Source organism: Podarcis vaucheri, assembly GCF_965113315.1.
Source record: "Podarcis vaucheri genome assembly, chromosome: 7".
NCBI lineage: Eukaryota > Metazoa > Chordata > Lepidosauria > Squamata > Lacertidae > Podarcis > Podarcis vaucheri.
Window position 1 is genome coordinate 75,453,295 of NC_138765.1, and position 19,248 is coordinate 75,472,542.

At 48.0% G+C, this 19,248-nt stretch overlaps 1 protein-coding gene and 1 long non-coding RNA gene across 5 annotated transcripts in view; one reads left to right on the forward strand and one right to left on the reverse strand.

Annotated features, from left to right (window-relative positions):
* LOC309536539 overlaps window positions 1–19,248 on the reverse strand; it is a 253,860-nt gene that overhangs the window by 183,424 nt on the left and 51,188 nt on the right. Inside the window, exon 2 of the long non-coding RNA XR_014221595.1 lies at window positions 4,173–4,462. This is a non-coding gene — a long non-coding RNA (uncharacterized lncRNA). The remainder of the gene's footprint in view (window positions 1–4,172; window positions 4,463–19,248) is intronic.
* Window positions 1–19,248, forward strand: part of DVL1 (dishevelled segment polarity protein 1) — a 129,712-nt gene that overhangs the window by 55,866 nt on the left and 54,598 nt on the right. For 3 of the 4 annotated variants that reach the window (XR_014221495.1, XM_082230033.1, XM_082230035.1), the window contains exons 5-11: window positions 6,190–6,328; window positions 11,243–11,336; window positions 11,792–11,861; window positions 13,139–13,278; window positions 14,179–14,255; window positions 15,294–15,361; window positions 18,812–18,961. Coding sequence is in view for 3 of the 4 variants with exons in the window: in XM_082230033.1 (XP_082086159.1) it covers window positions 6,190–6,328; window positions 11,243–11,336; window positions 11,792–11,861; window positions 13,139–13,278; window positions 14,179–14,255; window positions 15,294–15,361; window positions 18,812–18,961 (738 nt within the window). In the remaining variant the exon portion in view is untranslated. The remainder of the gene's footprint in view (window positions 1–6,189; window positions 6,329–11,242; window positions 11,337–11,791; window positions 11,862–13,138; window positions 13,279–14,178; window positions 14,256–15,293; window positions 15,362–18,811; window positions 18,962–19,248) is intronic. The other variant, XM_082230034.1, reaches the window with a different exon arrangement.

Consider the following 19,248-nt stretch of genomic DNA (forward strand, 5'->3'; position numbering starts at 1 on the left):
CTGAGGCCAATCAAATGCTACCCAGAAGCTCCGCCTCCTGTACATCACTGTAGGTATCGGGCTTGTTAAGAACTGCTTCCGGGGGGGGGGGGCAGGTGCCAACCACTTGCATGTGGTTCTGTCTTCCAAAAGGAGTTTCCATTGATGCATTGATGCGACTGCTGCAACCTTGGCTTGCAAAAATCAGCTGCGCACACACTCACATCCCTTCCCCTTTCCAGATGACGGTTAAGTCCAAAGAGCTCTCTAGCTACAGTGCAATGATTTTTTTTAAAAAATAATACTCTTTAATTCTAACCCAGTCTATGAAATGGAATTGGCAGGAGATTCAGGATAAGGAAGACTACAGGTCAGTGCTGGAGCATCTGTTTTAAATGCAGGCAGTTCAGTGTTCAATCCCTGGCATTTCCTGGTAGGACTGGGGAAGGCTCCTTGTCTGAAACCCTGGAGAGCCAGACAATACTTAGCTTAGATAGACCCAGTGGTCTGACTCAGCGTACATTCCTATATCTTAAGGGAAAGGCTGTAGCTCAGTGCTACAACAGCTGCTTTGCATGCAGAAGGTCACCAATAGCATCTTCAAGTAGGGCTGGGAGAGACTCCTTGCCTTGAAAACCCTGGGGAGCTGCAGCCAATCAGTGCAGACCCAGTAGTAGGCAAACTAAGGCCCGGGGGCCGGATGCAGCCCAATCATCTTCTCAATCTGGCCAGCGGTCGGTCCGGGAATCAGCGTGTTTTTACATGAGTAGAAGGTGTCCTTTTATTTAAAATGCATCTCTGGGTTATTTGTGGGGTCTGCCTGGTGTTTTTGCATGCGTAGAATGTGTGCTTTTATTTAAAATGCATCTCTTGGGTTATTTGTGGGGCATAGGAATTTGTTCATTATTATTTTTTCATACCTAAGGGACGAGGTTGGCGCTGTGGGTAAAACCTCAGTGCCTAGGACTTGCCGATCGTATGGTCAGCGGTTCGAATCCCCGCGGCGGGGTGAGCTCCTGTCGTTCGGTCCTAGCTCCTGCCCACCTAGCAGTTTGAAAGCACTCTTAAGTGCAAGTAGATAAATAGGTACCACTCTGGCGGGAAGGTAAACGGCGTTTCCGTGTGCTGCGCTGGTGCTGGCTCGCCAGCTGCAGCTTCATCACGCTGGCCACGTGACCCGGAAGTGTCTTCGGACGGCACCGGCTCACAGCCTCTAGAGCGAGATGAGCACGCAACCCTGGAGTCGGACACGAGTGGCCCGTACGGGCAGGGGTACCTTTACCTTTATTTTTTCATAATATAGTCCGGCCCACCACATGGTCTGAGGGACGGTGGACTGGCCCACGGCTGAAAAAGGTTGCTGACCCCTGGTGTAGACAGTACAGTGATACCTCAGGTTACATACGCTTCAGGTTACAGACTCCGCTAACCCAGAAATAGTACCTTGGGTTAAGAACTTTGCTTCAGGATGAGAACAGAAATTGTGCTCTGGTTTCAGGTTAAGAATGGACCTCCAAAACGAATTAAGTACTTATCCCGAGGTACCACTGTACTTAGCTAGGTGGACCCTGTACAAGGCAGCTCCCCTATGGCAGAAAAAAGGAAGTACTTTCTAGTGATGCAGCGCATGACTGATGCATGGAACTTGCTCCCACAAGACGTGGCGACAGATGGCTTTGAAAGGGGATAATCCTGTGGGATGTCTTGCTGTTGTCTGTTAGCCATGAGGGCTGAATTGAGCCTCCAAGTTCAGAGGCAGTCTACCACTGAATAATAACAGCAGCCGGGGAGCAAGAACGTGGGCACGAAGTTTCCTTCAGGATCTGCCTTCAGACTTCCTAGAAACAACTGCTTGGTCAATGCGGGGAAACAGAATGTTGGCCTATCAGGGCCACTTTTACGTTGTTTTTTTTAAACCTAAATTTATATACAGCTTGATTGTAAATAAAACCACCAAGCAGTTTACAGTGGTACCTCAGGTTAAGTACTTAATTCGTTCCGGAGGTCCGTTCTTAACCTGAAACTGTTCTTAACCTGAAGCACCACTTTAGCTAATGGGGCCTCCTGCTGCCGCCGCGCTGCCGGAGCCCAATTTCTGTTCTTATCCTGAAGCAAAGTTCTTAACCTGAAGCACTATTTCTGGGTTAGCAGAGTGTGTAACCTGGAGCGTATGTGTCAGAGCTGCTTCCAGATCCTAGCTCACAGAGGATCACGCTAGCCAGCGATCATTAAGTAAAAGTCTTTATTGAGTTACAGTTTCCACTCTCAAGCTGCTGCGTGCAACTCTACGTCTAATGGCTAGATCGGCGAAGTCCCGTCTGAGTCTCCGCCCCTTGCGCACCAACTTAATATCCTAGCCCTGCTCCACCTTTTCCGCCTGACTGTTCTCCTCTGGGTCCCTCTGCCCCCCGGGGTCTCTTCCTTCCTGGATTCTTCTGACGCCGACCCCCCGGACTCTCCTGTCTCCTTGCGCCGGGCTTTAGGACCTGGCTCTCTTTCAGGGCTGCCTACTGCGTCACTTCCCTGTGCATTTGAACTTGGCGCGCGCGCCCAACCTTCCACTTTCCGTCTGACCGTTTCTTCGCTCCCCGATGGAGGTGTGGCCACTCCTGACTCATGCCCTCCCCCCTGTTGTGAGCTGCCAGCGCTTGATCCCTGGCTCTCTTCCTCTTCCCTGCTCTCTGGCGGTGACGCTGGTCCCGATTTCCAACTGCTCTCCTCTGAGTCCCCTCTGGCTCTATCTCCCTGGGGTGTCCCCCTAGGCTCCCCCCTTGCCCTGGCCACTGGTGCTCCTTTCTGTGAATCTTCTGATTCACTGGAAAGACTCGGAGATCTCGGGTCGTCGTCATCACTCATCTTTTCCTCTGCCTCCTCCCCCTCGCTCTCTGTTTCCTCCCTTGCCCTTGCCTCTGCTCCTGAACCCCTGACAGTATGTAACCTGAAGCGTATGTAACCCAGGGTACCACTGTATATATAAAAGCAGATATCAGGTATTTTTTTAAAAAAACATCTCAGTGCAATTTAAATCTATTATAAGCTAAAACCAGGTTAAAGCAAATGCCAGCTTCTGCACACGTGGCTGGGCTGGCTCAACCAAAAATGTTTTAAGCAGGTGCCGAAAAGAGTATACCGGAGGCACTGATGTCAATAGGCAGGGAGTTTCAAAGGGTTAAGTGCTGTCACACTGCAAGGTTGATTTCTTACCAGCGCAGAACAGATTTCATATAGCATCTGTAACGGTATCAGTTCATCAGATTGAAGTGATCGAGTGGGCAAGGGGATCACGCAAGGGAAGTTTGCTAGCTGCTCCCTGGAGGAATCCCTCCCTTCCTGCAGAGCCTCGCCATCTTCTGCTTACACAGTCCTGCTTCCCCCCAGTGCTGCGCTGAGAACATTTGGCTTGAAGAAACACACGCCTGAAACGTTCTTGTGTGTTTTTTTAAATAAATTTTTATTAGATTTTCCACAATGATAACAAAAACCACAACGCAGAGTGGTACACAAAAACAGGAAAAAAAGAACAATAAACAGATAAACAATAACAACAAACAATTATTCACAAATCGAACCTTTTCAGCATCTTAGTTGACTTCCTCAAGCCCCTCCCTTCTGAGTTTCCTTGTAGCTAAAAGTAACAGCTTTCCAATATCATTATTAAACTAAAACAATTTCCAGTTATAGTCCATCTTACTCACTTTTCTTAACATTCTAAATCCCATTTAATTAATTATAACTTAATTTAATCCTAGGCCTATTTGTTTTCTTTCAAGTAATTTCTAATTTTTTATGTTACAATATTTATTCAAATAGTCCTTAAATTTCCTCCAGTCCTCTTGGATCTCCTTCTTTCTGGTCACGGATTCTTCCAGTCAGGTCAGCTAGCTCCCAAAAGTCCCTCATCTTCCGCTGTTGGTAGTTCTTGTGTTTTCCAATTTTTAGCAAGTAATATTTGGGCCTGAAACGTTCTTGAGAAAGTTTGCCTAATCTCTCTCTCTCTCTCTCTCTCTCTTTCCTTGGGGTGGGGAACCCTTTTCAGCTCCGAGGGCCACGTTTCCTCATGGACAAATTTTCGGGGGCCGCATACCAGTGGTGGGGCGGGGCCCAACGGTGGCAGATCAACACTGTATAGCAGACTACATTCCAGCTCTGCAAAAGTTATGCTTTTACACCATCCAGGCAAATGAGAAGTATACAGTGGTGCCCCGCAAGACGAATGCCTCGCAAGACGAAAAACTCGCTAGACGAAAGGGTTTTCCGTTTTTTGAGTCGCTTCGCAAGACGAATTTCCCTATGGGCTTGCTTCGCAAGACGAAACGTCTTGCGAGTTCTTGCAAGTTTGTTTCCTTTTTCTTAAAGCCGCTAAGCCGTTAATAGTCGCTAAGCCGTTAATAGCCTCTAAGCCGCTAATAGCCGTGCTTCGCAAGACGAAAAAACCGCAAGACGAAGAGACTCGCGGAACAGATTAATTTCGTCTTGCGAGGCACTACTGTATCACAGCTCAACGACGCATTCTAGTTCAAGCTAAAAAAGCAGAGCAGAGTTATTGTGGAGCACACTTTGGGATCTATGGGTCACAGCCTGGGGAGGGTTCTCAATAGCCAGACAGAGCTGGTGGGCCAGATTTGGTCCCCAGGGCTTGTCATCTCCCTTCACTGGCCTAAAGCAATATCAGAGATGCGGCAGAAGAATATTTCTTCCCAAGTTGATGGGTGTGGGGAGTGAACTTTTTTTGGGTGGGGTCTCTTCTTCCGCCCTTGTTTTCAGAGTTGTCTGTGTGAATTTCCCTCTCCCCTCCATCTCTCAGAACCAGTTCACATAAACATCTGATGTGGGCCATTAGTTCTTCATAATAGGTGGGAGTGGATGGGGGGGTGTTTACTTTGGGGGATCAATCATTGACCTGGCAATGAATGAGGAATCTGTGCTCAGGGTCTATATCAGACACCTGGGACTTGCTACTCTTTTCCACCGAGGGGTGTGTGTGTGTGTGTGTGTGTGTGTGTGTGTGTGTCACCTTCCTTCCCATGCCCATAGGTTTTCAGTTCAGAATTTGGCAGTCAAGTCTGACAAGGGGAAGCCGGGTCAGCAGAAGATATTTGGAGGTGCCCAAACATGTTTGCTCTTTATTGAACATGACGAAGTAATCTGGAAAGAATTTTCTCCTGCTAGGTGCTAATCCTTACTCAATTCTCTCTCTCTCTCTCTCTCTCTCTCTCTCTCTCTCTCTCACACACACACACACACACACACACACACACACGAGGCGAAGCTTCTGGTCTTGAAAAAACCTCCAGTTGTGTTCTTGAATCTGCACCCCTCTGTACTGGCATGTGTTTGTTTTTGCTGGTATCTTCTGCAACATGCCAGTAAACGCAAGGATAGCGCAACCCACAACCACTATGCACAGCTGGTGAAAAAATTAACAAATGGGTCCTTGTGCACATTTGGATGAAAGATGGATACTAGTCTGAAAAGGCTGAAGACGGATACACTAGGGGTGTGACTGAATGCTAGGGAATAGCATTTGCTGTAAAGAATTCTCTTTTTTAAAAAAACAACGGAAGTAGTTGAATCCCTAACTTGTGTGATTCTTCCAGGCCTCTCTCAGTGTTGTGGTGCAATCATTTTTTTGTTCCATTTAGGAATCGCTTCCCATTAAACATCATGGAGTGATTGATAATGAATACATCATATAACTTATATTACTATACAGTGGTACCTCGGGTTACATACGCTTCAGGTTACATACGTTTCAGGTTACAGACTCTGCTAACCCAGAAATAATGCTTCAGGTTAAGAACTTTGCTTCAGGATGAGAACAGAAATTGTGCTCCGGTGGTGTGGCGGCAGCAGGATGCCCCATTAGCTAAAGTGGTGCTTCAGGTTAAGAACAATTTCAGGTTAAGAACAGACCTCCAGAACGAATTTAGTACTTAACTCGAGGTACCACTGTAAATATAACAACAACAGTGCTCTTAGTGATGAATAATAGCCGCATTTACACTCCACCCTTTCAGCCATGAGCTCAGGGTCGAATACATTGGTCTCCTCCCCCTTTAGTCTCACAATAGCCCTGCGTGGCTGTTTAGGCTGAGAAATACTGATGGGTTCAAGGTCGCTTAGCAAGTTTTGCATCTGACCGTGGATTGGAACCTGAGTCTCCTTGTCCAGAGCCCTTCTCAATGTAATGTTGCCTTCCTTCCCCTGCAGTCTCCCGCATCAATGGGCACCCAAAGCTGGACCGACACCGGGAGCACCCGCCGGGCTACGACAGCTCTTCCACCATGATGAGCAGCGAGTTGGAGTCCAGCAGCTTCATCGACTCCGACAATGACGAAAACACGAGCAGGTAATGGGCCAGTGCGCGAGGCAAGGAGTGCAGGAAGATGCCTCGTAGCGAGTCTGCCAAGGGTCCACCATTGCTCAGGGTTGCCCTCTGCCTGAAGCCCTGGGAGCTGCTGCCAGTCAGTGTAGACAATACTGAGCTTGACCTGGCTTGGAATTTAGGCACCTTCCTTTGCTGCTGTGCCTCAAGGGAAGGTCCATAATTCAGCAATTGTTCAGTCCCTGCCTCTGCAGGTAGGGAGAGACCCCGTGGACAACACTGAGCTGAGATGGAACAATGGTCTGGCTCAGCATAAGGCAGCTTCCTTATTTCCCTTAAGAGATTCATCATGAAGGACTTTGTCATAACGGTTGTTGTCATCTGTCAAATGGAACAAACAAATGGCAAGACTTTAATCCAAGTTATACCCTGCAATAAACTGCCTTCAGTGGTTATGCACACATCTGGCAACCCCACCGTATACAAGGCTTTCCACTTCCGACAGTTACCTTATTAAGCCTAGGTGGGTGGCGCTGTGATCTAAACCACTGAGCCTCTTGGGCTTGCTGATCAGAAGGTCAGCATTTCGAATCCCCGCGATGGGGTGAGCTCCCATTGCTCTGTTCCAGCTCCTGCCAACCTAGCAGTTCAAAAACATACCGGCGTGAGTAGATAAATAGGTACTGCTGTGGCAGAAAGGTAAATGGCGTTTCCGTGCGCTCTGGTTTCTGTCACGGTGTTCAGTTGTGCCATAAGCGGTTTAGTCCTGCTGGCCACATGACCTGGAAAGCTGTCTGTGGACAAACGCCGGCTCCCTCGGCCTGAAAGCGAGCTGAGCACTGCAACCCCATAGTCGCCTTTGACTGGACTTAACCGTCCAGGGGTCCTTTACCTTTTTATTATTATTAAGTCTAGGTAAAGGTAAAGGGACCCCTGACCATTAGGTCCAGTCGTGGCCGACTCTGGGGTTGCAGCGCTCATCTCGCTTTATTGGCCGAGAGAGCCAGTGTACAGCTTCTGGGTCATGTGGCCAGCATGACTAAGCCGCTTCTGGTGAACCAGAGCAGCGCACGGAAACACCATTTACCTTCCTGCCGGAGCGGTACCTGTTTATCTACTTGCACTTTGACGTGCTTTTGAACTGCTAGGTTGGCAGAAGCAGGGACCGAGCAACGGGAGCTCACCCCGTCGCAGGGATTCGAACTGCCGACCTTCTAATCGGCAAGTCCTAGGCTCTGTGGTTTAACCCACAGCGCCACCTGCATCCCATTAATAAGCCTAGGAGGCATTAAATACCAAAGAAATAATAATTTATGTCCCTCCTGTGCCACTAAGGCTTCGTGATGCCTTCCACACCTGTCCTTTTTTATTTTTTAAAAAGCCAAACTTGGACTGTTCTCAAGGTGGCAAGAGATTGGGATGGCAGGGTTTTTCTCCACGTGGGAAGGAGGGTGCTCTGCCACCAACTTCCTAAAGAACACCCACCCTCCGCTTGCCCAATGAGATGGTTCTTTCTGATCCATTTTCTTCTCCCCCACCACCCTTTTAGGCTTCTCTAAGGAACACGGCACCTTTAACCCCCACCACTTTCCTCTCCCATTTTTTAAAAAAATAAGTTGAATATTTCTGTAGCGGTGGACGATCCATGCTGGGATTGGATTAAGAGCAGCCCAAAGTGGGTTACTGGAGCGTCGCATGCTGGATCCAACTAGATCCAGCCCCAGTGTACATTTTCATAACACCCCTTTCCCCGCCCCCGCTCCAGATTTTTATCCTTCCCCGTAGAAGAATAAATAAAATACAACGAATGGCTGCAGAGGCTGCTATGGAGGGCCCCTTTCCCCCTTTTCCCTTTCTGAGCTGAGGGAGGGAGTCTTGGCACAAGCGAGTGACTGGCTGGCTGGCCATCCAGTGCGTCAGGGTGGAACGTGCCAAGGTATGTTGTTTAATATTACAAAGATGATGTTCATAAGCGGATGAGACATTCCGTCGGTGGGGGAGCTTGGGGAAGGGGGGCGGCGGCGGCAGCAGCTTCTGAGATGTGGAAGGGGATGGATTATTCTGCACCAACAGCAAGAGGACAGAATAACAAAGCTTTTTGTCTGGCATTGCGAAAGGACACACCGGCACAAGTGCACTTGTGTTCTCAAGTCGGGCACCAGCAACTTGTGCGGGGGGGGGGGCAGGAGGGGGCATTGTGGGGCTGAGAAAGGAGGCCTGGAAATTGTGTTAAGAGAGGGGGCACATTCCTCATGCCCCACCTGTGCGTGAGTACTCTAGTCTTCTTTCTTCTTTGAGAAATATGCGTCTGCGTACAGTTGAAGCACCCCCCTCGAATCCCAGGAACTGTCGCTTACCCCTCACAGAGCTGCAATTCCCAGCATCCTTAACAAACTACGGTTCACAGGATTCTTAGCGGTGTGCTTTAAATGTATGCCATGCATGCAGCCAGAGAGTGAGTACTCTGTTTTTTTCTTTTCTTTTCTGGATAGATGTAGAGTTGCATCAAATGCTACACCTGCTAGGGAACCTTCTGGGTGCAAAGGGGATGCTCGGCAGCCGAGCCACAGACCTTTCCTTTTCATGATGAATGGAGAAATCTGTCAATTCCTACCAAACACTGCGCTCCCTTGGCAAAAAGTAGCTATTAATCAATTCGCAGGCTTTCTGGGGGGGCGGGGGGAAGAAGGAATTATTCATATCTGGGAATGCAGTGCCAGGAGGGTTCGCAGGTTTAAAACTTCTTTCCCTACATTGGTTCTCTTAAGTTACTCATTTTTGCAGTTCTCGACATTTCCACAGCAATTTGTGACTTACATTTTCACAATGACTTTTTTTTAAACGAGCATTTTAGTGCAAATTTCACTATATATATATATATATATATGCGCGCAATTTTGAGTCATGTACACATTTTTGTTATTAGTTTCCCCTAATATAGTGGATTTTTGTAGTATCTTTATTGAATCAATGCATTTTTATGCACTTCTCCCCTAATACATGCATTTATAAACATATTGCTCCGTTGGACAACTGCATCGTAAAAATCAAAGAAGTGTGACTTTTCAGAGAATAGCCATGTTTTGGTTTGCATATTGGTTTGTGAGGCAGAGTTTCTCGTCAATAGCAAATGAGTTTGAATTTCTCCTCCATCAATTGCAACAGATTACAGGTTCCCACAGTCTGGCTTAGCTTGGCTTGGTCCAGTCAGTGGCAAACCCGGGTTTGCAACCAAATAACAGAACTGCCCTTTCCTATTTGGGTTGCTTGAGTGAACCACAGTTAATGCGGTCTGTGCAATAGCGCTGACAATCCCTGAGCTCTTCCCCTGTGAGATAAACGTATTGAGTGAGATCATTGTTTGTGGGATGCCTAATTTAAACAGCACATTGTTTCCATTCCGCTTTCCTTCCCGTCTTTTTGAGAAACGAGATTGTTTTGGAAACTTCGGGAGTCGAGAACGGCTGCATCACCCTGCGGCTCCCCCTTGTGGTGAGCCACTAGACAGCAGGTGACGGCTTCTCAGTAGAGTCTCTTTAAGGACCAACTGCACCTTCCTAGTCTGCCCTAAGGGTCTCCCCTTAAGATAGACTTCCCTAGTGGCCTTTCAAAGCATCTTCCCCATTGCTTTGCTTAGGGGAAAGAGCATAGCTCAGTGGTAGAGCACCTGCTTTGCATGCATAAGGTCCTGGGTTCATCTCCAGGTAGCAGCTGTCTGAAGTCCGAAGAAGTGGCTGCCAGTGTTTAGGCAATATTGAGCTAGCTGGACCAATGGTCTGGTTCCACGTAAAGCATGTTCCTATGTTCCTATGGGATATGCTGGTGTAGGAAGACCAGAGGCAGGGACGAGGTCTGTTTGTCCCTTCAATTCTGCTCTCAGCAGCTTTTCACCATCCCTCAAGTCAGCGGTTCTCAACCTGTGGGTCCCCAGATGTTGTTGGACTACAGCTTCCATCATCCCTGAGCTCTGGCCTTGCTAGCTAGGGGTGATGGGAGTTGTAGTTCAACAACAAGGGGGGACCCACAGGTTGAGAAAGGCTGCCTTAAGTGGGTGGACATGACTAACCTAAGCCCATTGATTTCTGTGGTTTATTCTGAGCAGAGCACCCTATCTGTACAACCTAGCAATTCCAAAATATAGACGTGCTTTTACCCTCGCAAGACTGAATGTGTAGCCCTCGGCTATACAGTGGTACCTTGGGTTACATACGCTTCAGGTTACAGACTCCGCTAACCCAGAAATAGTGCTTCAGATTAAGAACTTTGCTTCAGGGTGAGAACAGAAATTGTGCTCCGGCGGCGCAGCAGCAGCACTAGGCCCCATTAGCTAAAGTGGTACTGCGGGTTAAGAACAGTTTCAGGTTAAGAATGGACCTCCAGAACGAATTAAGTACGTAACCAGAGGTACCACTGTACTTGAGGGACGATTCCAACAGATTCCACACAAAAAATGCTTATGTCCCTGCAGAGATGGCAGCACTGAATCAGTGGCGCATGCCCTCCTGGCGTGCACTCTTTACAAAGACCTGAGGAACAAGATTATCACCCCTCTTTTATTGTCCATTCCAGGTCGTCCAATCACTGCCATGGTGTCTTTTCTCCTGGCAGATGACAGCAAAGGTTGCAAGGTTTTTTAGCTGGGGCAATCAGTATAAGGTCCACTGTTTGACTGCTGATTCAGGATCCTAAACTGTGTTTTATTATAATCGACTTTTTATTTTGTTCTGTGTATATCACAATGCTCTTTTGTTGCTATGGCCGATGTCTAACGCAAATAAAGTTTTAGCCATTCATTCTGAGTTGGATACAACACAGTGTGTTTTCACCGGCAGCAGGCTCAACTCTGAGGGCAAAAGAAAGCAAATTTTGCAACCTGTCAACATGTGTTCTGAATTTTCTCTTGATTTCTTTTTTTGGCCCTCTTTCTACCCCTCCCAGGTTGAGTAGCTCCACAGAACAAAGCACTTCGTCCCGTCTCATCCGGAAACACAAACGCCGTCGCCGGAAACAGAAGATGCGACAGATCGACCGGGTAAGCCTTTGTGGTTTGGAGTTTGCGGCCTTCGTTAAGAGCGTAAGGGGGGGGGGACAGGACCTGTGGGGCTCCAACTCCCATCAGCCCCAGCCAGCATGCCTGGTGTTCTAGGATGATGGGAATTGTAGTCCAAAAAATATCTAGAGAGCTGCAGGTCCCTGCTTTAGACAAAACTGTAAATAGCTGTTGCCTGGTCACCTGTGGTGAGTAACAACTATCCCCAGGCAATGAAAGAAATGTCTTCTTTTCCTCCTGTTTTCGAGGCTAACATAGGTACGTGTGGGCTAGCAGTCTCATGTTGTAGGCTTATTTATAAGGATGCCACAGAAGTTGGCCTTTGAACCATTTCTTGGCTTTGTTCCTATGTCATTGCCCATCCAACTCTTGCAATCACCACGTTCTGAACTGCAGAATCTGCAAATTATTGCCAGCTTCTTCTTTTTGTTTTTCAGTCGTCTTCCTTCAGCAGCATCACAGACTCTACCATGTCCCTGAACATCATCACTGTCACCCTCAACATGGGTAAGCCCCATTGGCTGAGCTGCTGTTATGTCATGGCATGCTCACAAGGAATTGTAAACGCAGTCGCAAAATGTGCACATTTGTGGCAATGGCAATGACTCTTTACCCATCTTGCCTCTACCAAAGCAAGCTAGGTGCGCATAACCAGTAACTCCGTACCTTGGAAACTAAGGGAAGTGGCATGGTGCCGTCAAGATCTTGTTGGGCTCCAACTCCCATCAACCCCAGCCAGCATGGCCAGTGGTCAGGGATGATGGGAGTTGGAACAACTTATGGAAGTTCCCTGTCCCTGAACTGGGAGCAACATCCAGAAAGGAGGCTCCTGGCTGTGTCTCTGCATGACTGGCTGCTTGGGTGGTTTTTTTGTACATGAACAAAACAAAGACATAAAAAGTTGCAATTAGGGGATATATTTCAAAACACAATTGTTATAGTGGGCATTGGGAGTCTGACAAAGCCATTTCCGAGCTTGGGAGGAGAGGGGGTTGCGGGTTACCCCCTCCCACACACGCGGGGGCTGGCCTTTTGCCCCCGCGAGATCCAGGGAATCCCCAGGCGTGCCTGCGACCCGGCCTGCCAATCGGCGGGCTGGGGAGGCGTGGCCTAGCCTACTTACGGCCAGGCGCGCCCAGGGACCGCCCTCTTTCCCCTTGCCAGCTGAGCGGTTTTTTATTCGCTCCGGGACCCGTGCCGACGAGGTTTTTGTGTTTTCCGTTGCTGTCTTTTCTTTTCCTGCTGTTTTTGTTCAGACCGTTGCGCGTGCCGCCTCGCTCTGCCTGCTACTCCTTGCGCTGAAACCACTTTGGTACTCAGGTCTGGAAAAAGCTGAATCACTAACCAGGAGTCCCAGCGGCTTACCTTTCTTGGATGTGCAGAAATTCATCCAGAAATATCCAGAAAGGAGGCTCCTGGCTGTGTCTCTGCATGACTGGCTGCTTGGGTGTTTTTTTTGTACATGAACAAAACAAAGACATAAAAAGTTGCAATTAGGGGATATATTTCAAAACACAATTGTTATAGTGGGCATTGGGAGTCTGACAACCGTGCTGGCTACCCTGGTCTTAAGACCATGGTGACTTGCCTTTCAAAATTGCTAGTTCCATGCCTCAGCTAACCTTGCTTCTCTCCCTTCACCATCTGAATGGCCAAGTCCTGTGCGGGGGGGGGGAGAGCCCTAGACCCCTCCAGCAGGGGACAAGGGGGGTATATTTAGAAGGCCACCTGTGACCCTCCTCCAATTGCACATTTGCACACTCTTCCTCCTCTCTACTTTCCAGAAAAATACAACTTCCTAGGAATCAGCATCGTGGGCCAGAGCAATGACCGAGGAGATGGTGGCATCTACATAGGCTCCATCATGAAAGGCGGCGCTGTGGCGGCTGACGGAAGGATTGAACCGGGGGACATGCTCTTACAGGTTGGCACAAGCATAGGCTCCTAAGGAGAGCTTGGCCTCTAAATCGGGGTGAAGGCCCAGCAGATCCAGCATCCTGATGGGGGTGGAGATGCTCTCACTGGTGGGTGGGGCCAGAGGCAAAAGTGGGCGGGGTAATGAAGTTAAAATTTAATCTTTGTACAGCAGGTTGGTTTCCACACACACGCCTCTCTGTCCTCCACCTTGTCAAGCAAGAGGCATCATCCGAGTTGAAGGACGCATTCCATCCAGGCAAAAACACCTCAGGAGGATGCTAAGCAGGGCTGGGGAGGTGGTGTGGCCTGACGAGATTGCCGAGGGCCAGGTAGACAGGTCTAGAGGGCCACATTGAGGACTGAGCCATTCTTGTATGCCAGGTGTGGGGAACCTACGGCCTTCCAGATGTTGAACTACAACTCCCATCATCCCAGACCATTGGTCATGCTTGCTGGGGTTGATGGGAGTCCAGCTACATCTGGAGGACCACAGGATCCGCACACCTGATGTAGTCCCTTGGAGCAGGGCTCTCGGCTATGAGCGTTCAGTCCAGTGTTCAGCTGGGAGGCAGCCGTTGTGCTCATGTCCTCCTCCTGGGCTTCTGACAGTGGCAGATTTTGGCACTTAAGAATTTCAGCGGCACCCAGTGCAGCACTGAAATTCCCCCCACCCAAGCCTCTTGCCTTCCATTGCTTGTCATTGTTGGGGCACCCCCTGCAGTGCCCTTTTGGCTTGGCGCCCAGTGTGGGAAAACCAGCCCATAATCTGCCTCTGCTTCTGATTGGCTGCATTGAGAACGGAATGCTTGGCCTTTGATCTGACCCAAAGCAAGTCTCCTCTTCATCTTCTTACGATTTGGAGGGGAAACCCCTGGCGATAACAGATTCCTCACCTGTTGCACTCCAGGTGAACGAGGTCAACTTCGAGAACATGAGCAACGATGACGCAGTGCGGGTCTTGCGGGAAATCGTCTCCAAGCCGGGGTGAGTGATCGTAGCAAAGCCAGGGCGCTGTGTGTTTGTGTTACTCCTGCAGTTGATGTCTTGTATCCAGTGGTGGTCCTACTCAGAGTAAACCCATTAACGGAGTCAGCAGTAATTTCAGTGGGTATACTCTGAGTAAAACTTGCTACAGCTCATTGACTGAAGCCAGTGCAGAGAGCAACCTCCCCAAATCTGTCCTTTGTCTTATATTGTATTTTAAACAAGCGTGTGTTTTAATGCTCATACTTTTCATCCTTTGTGTGCTGTGTTTTATCTGGTCTGAGACTGTATAATAAATGATTTCATTTGATTTGACTCCCGAAATCAGCCTGGGTTCAGGCTCGGGGTTATGAAGAGACAATGTTGTCGTGTATTCGGGGGGCTGTGTAAATAAGACTGCTGAGTCCTCAAAACCCAGACCCTGAGACTCACAGTGAGTGCTTTGGGGTTTGTCCCACACTGGGCTGCATGGAGGGAGGAGATGTGAGGACATGATGTATCACAGTGTTCCCCAACCTTGGGCCTCCAGCTGTTTTTGGACTAGTTCCCATCATCCCTGACCACTGGTCTTGCTAGCTAGGGATTATGGGAGTTGTAGTCCAAAAACAGCTGGAGGCCCAAGGTTGGGGAACACTGATGTATCAGATAACCTCCAAGTTATTCTTTTTAAAACTTCCTGCATGTAGAAAACTGGTATCTCAAGGCACAGAGAGGACTAGTTTTCTCCTTGGCGCACTAGTTTACTACATGCCGTGAGGTGTCGTCGCTTTTTGTTGTTGAGTTTTAACGTGGCGGGGCAATCAAAATAAGGTCTCTCTCCTTCCCACCCCTGTGAGTTTGAAGTGGTGTTGTCTGGGATGGACTCTAGAACTTGAGCTTTATTGAGTGAAGAGCTCAGCGTAGAATCAAAGGGCGGAGGGGTGGTGAGATTAGGAGCCCAGAATCATGTGGCTGGTGGGAAGCCTGATAGGCAGCCATTGACGGAACGTAATAAGGTCATTCCTTTGAGTGTTCTGTTTTCTATATTTTTTTCTCCAGCCCTATCAGCCTAACAGTGGCCAAATGCTGGGATCCGACGCCCCGGAGTTATTTCACAATCCCCAGAGGTGAGTGATCCAGCCATTGCAAACAGCCTTAAAGCACACACAGTTCATGGCACTGATCGTCCATGAGGTTTTATAAAGGAGTGGTGCTGATGATGATGATGTGGAAAGAGGGAAACTTTTTATCTAGAGCAGTGATGCTAGTGGAGAGGCTATGTAATCTCCAGGTGTTGTTAGACTACGACTCCTACCATCCCCGACTGTTGGTCCTGCTGGCTGGGACTGATGGGAAATGTAGTCCTACAACATCCGGGGACCTGAGGTTGAAGAACACACATCTAGGGAGTCATCCAATGAAATGGATTCAATGAAGGACACTGACAAACTGGAACGTGTCCAGAGGAGGGCAACCAAAATGGTCAAAGGCCTGGAAACGATGCCTTATGAGGAATGGTTAAGGGAGCTGGGCATGTTTAGCCTGGAGAAGAGGAGGTTAAGGGGTGATATGATAGCCATGTTCAAATATATAAAAGGATGTCACATAGAGGAGGGAGAAAGGTTGTTTTCTGTTGCTCCAGAGAAGCGGACACGGAGCAATGGATCCAAACTACAAGAAAGAAGATTCCACCTAAACATTAGGAAGAACTTCCTGACAGTAAGAGCTGTTTGACAGTGGAATTTGCTGCCAAGGAGTGTGGTGGAGTCTCCTACTTTGGAGGTCTTTAAGCAGAGGCTTGACAACCATATGTCAGGAGTGCTCTGATGGTGTTTCCTGCTTGGCAGGGGGTTGGACTCGATGGCCCTTGTGGTCTCTTCCAACTCTATGATTCTATGATTCTAAACCAGGGATGTCCAGTTGGGTCGATCTGGATTGACTGGTCGATCACTGGTAGGTTTTGGTAGATTGCGGTAGATTGCTGGCTCCTCCATCCGGCCTTTTCGCTGCAAGGCTGACTGTGTCCTTAGTGCTCTATCGCTTAGCACCTGTTTTCATTTATTAGACCTTAACCTGCACATAAGCGGGATGTTCCCCAAATAGCTCAACAATTCTGAACTGAACCCTACAAAATATGGAATGTTCCTCCCCAAAAGAAGCACAACAAGTTTGACCTGATCTCCCCACCCCCAAAACGGGACTTCCCTCCCTTAAAAAGCTCAACAACTTTTACCTGAATCTCCCCCAAAAAGGGTTTAGATCAGCGGTTCTCAACCTGTGGGTCCCCAGATGTTGGACTACAACTCCCATCATCCCTGAGCTCTGGCCTTGCTATCTAGGGATGATGGGAGTTGTAATCCAACAACATCTGGGGACCTGCAGGTTGAGAAAGGCTGGTTTAGATCACTGCCAGATATTAATCATGTGAGTAGATCTCTTGGAAGTTGGACGCCCCTGTTCTAAACCATTTTTATGCTGCTTCACACAGTTTTTTATGCTCATTCTATGTTGGTGCTACTTTTGTCTCTATTGCCTTGCTTGCTAAATTATTTCATTTTTGCATTTTAATTATTTTGAATTTGTGAGCCTCCCAGAGGATGCAGTTAATTGGGCAGAATGTAAATGCAGGAAGGAAATAAATAAGAGTCAGGACTGGCACAAGGAAATCCTTGGTAAAACAGACATGGCAGCAGGGTTTATGCATTTGTAAACTATGGATCCATCATCATCATCATCATCAGTTTATTTGTATGCCGCCTTTCTGTAGTTAAAACAATGCTCAAGGCAGCTTACAACATGGCAAGATTTACATAATTACCAGCATAACAAAAGTCATAAACAATAAATAAAAACATCAAAAGGTATGCAACCAAATGGAAAACATTTCCACATAAATCACAAAATCTAAAACTAAAAATACAACATTAATATCTATAACAATTTAAAATGACATAGATATAAAATAAAAACAATCTACACATGCAGTCTACCTGACCCATATTTCTTACAGAAGGGAAGATGAGACTAAATACTATTCTGACCTGAACTTGGACCAGTAAAGTGAAAGCTTTAGACACCTTATGACTCTTCCTAAAGCTAACTGTATTTATGGGCCCCACCAGCCTTGCCTTGGATTCAGCCTCGAAGGGGTGTGTGTTCTCCAGCCCAGAGTCCCTGAGGTTATTTGCTGGAACTGAAAGTGTAGATTTGAGCTGGACCCTGAAATGAAACAAGCAGAATCCTGCTCTTCTTGGCTAGACAAGGGCAGAAAGCCCAGCTTGTTATTTATGCTTTAAGAAAACTGGCCAATAGGTACTCAGGACGCAGAGCCTTTTTAGCAGGGGCAGTCAAGGCAGCTTTTATGTCAGATGGTCTTGGAAGATGATGGTGATGATTAATTAAATTTGTATGCCGCCCTATACCCATAGATCTCAGGGCAGTTCACAACATAAATATAAAATATTGATATTTAATTGTGTTTTCCTTATCTCCTTCTTTTGACAAGCTTACCCAGGTGTTTAGAACAATGATACGTGTTTTCATCTGCTTTTAGTTTACTGATGGTTTTAATCTCTCTGAATGTTTTGAATTATTGTTGTTAATTGTTTTTCTTGACAATCTTATTGTTCTACCTTTTTCGTAAGCTGCTTTGAGGTTGTTATTGCTGTTTACAACCAAGTGGTGTGTAAATTGTGTGAAACAATAAAAGAAAATGAATATTGTATTTCATTGTATTCACAGTTTGAATTCTGCAGAATGCAATAAAATGCAAATATATGTGAGAAGCAATACAAATACCATTAGGAACCACCTAGCATCCAGCACTGTACATTATAGAGACATTTGTTAAGGGTTTGCCAAGACCCTCAGCCATTTTCAAGAGGTCTGGGGGTGGGGAAGAGGGGGAGGTTTCAGGGGCCATGTTGCACGCAGCTTTTTCTTGTGCCTAAAGCCGCCTTGAATGCTTCTCTAGGGAGACAGGATATACCGTATTTTTCGCTCTATAGGACGTACTTTTTCCCTTCCCAAAATTAAGGGGATATGTTTGTGCATCCTATGGAATGAATGCAGGCTCCTTGGCTTCAGCAATAGCAACACGAAGTCTCCGAAGCGCTCCGGAGGCTACACGTTGCTTTCGCTGAAGCCTGGAGAGCAAGAGGGGTCGCTCTCCAGGCCCCTCTCGCTCTCCAGGCTTCAGGGATAGCCGCTCAAAGCCTTTGGAGTGCAGCGGGACCTCGCACTGTACTCCAAATGCTTTGGGTTCCTTTTGCTGAAGCCGGGAGAGCAAGTCTCTCTTGGCTTCAGCAGAGAGGGAGAGCTGCGCAGCGCCCCTTCAGCCAAGCGGGAGGAGAAATGGAAGGGGATCCGTTTCTCCTGCCGCTTCGCTGAAGGGGCGCTGAGCAGAGAGGGGGAGATTTTTTTTCTTGTTCTCCCCCTCTAAAACAAGGTGCGTCCTATGGTCGGGTGCGTCCTGTAGAGCGAAAAATACGGTAAGTTTTGAAAGGAAAGAGATGAACCGCCACAGAGTGCGCCTGCTAACCCTTTCTTCTCCCTCCCCGTTTTCTCTCGCGTTCCAGCTGAGCCCGTGCGGCCGATCGACCCCGCCGCCTGGATCTCTCATACCACGGCCCTGACGGGAGCGTACCCCCGTTACGGTATGAGCCCCTCCATGAGCACCATCACCTCTACCAGCTCCTCACTAACAAGCTCAATTCCCGATTCGGAAAGTAAGTCACACTGCCGCCAGGACCGGGCAGGTTATTTCCTCCTGCGCAGGGCTGGCAGTGTAGAGCCAAACAAACAAAACTCCAAACAAAAGACACACACACAAAAGAAACCCCAAAAGCCAAAGAGCTCCAGCAACAACAATGCTGTGGGGAGCATAAAACTTGTTTTCCCTCCATGGCCCACCCAAAACCCGGAAGGATAAGGTTGTTAGCAGCTGTGAGGCCTTGGCAGCTGTGATTTGCCTCTGCTGTAGGAGGCAGGAGGCCTCTGAATGTCAGGTGCTGGG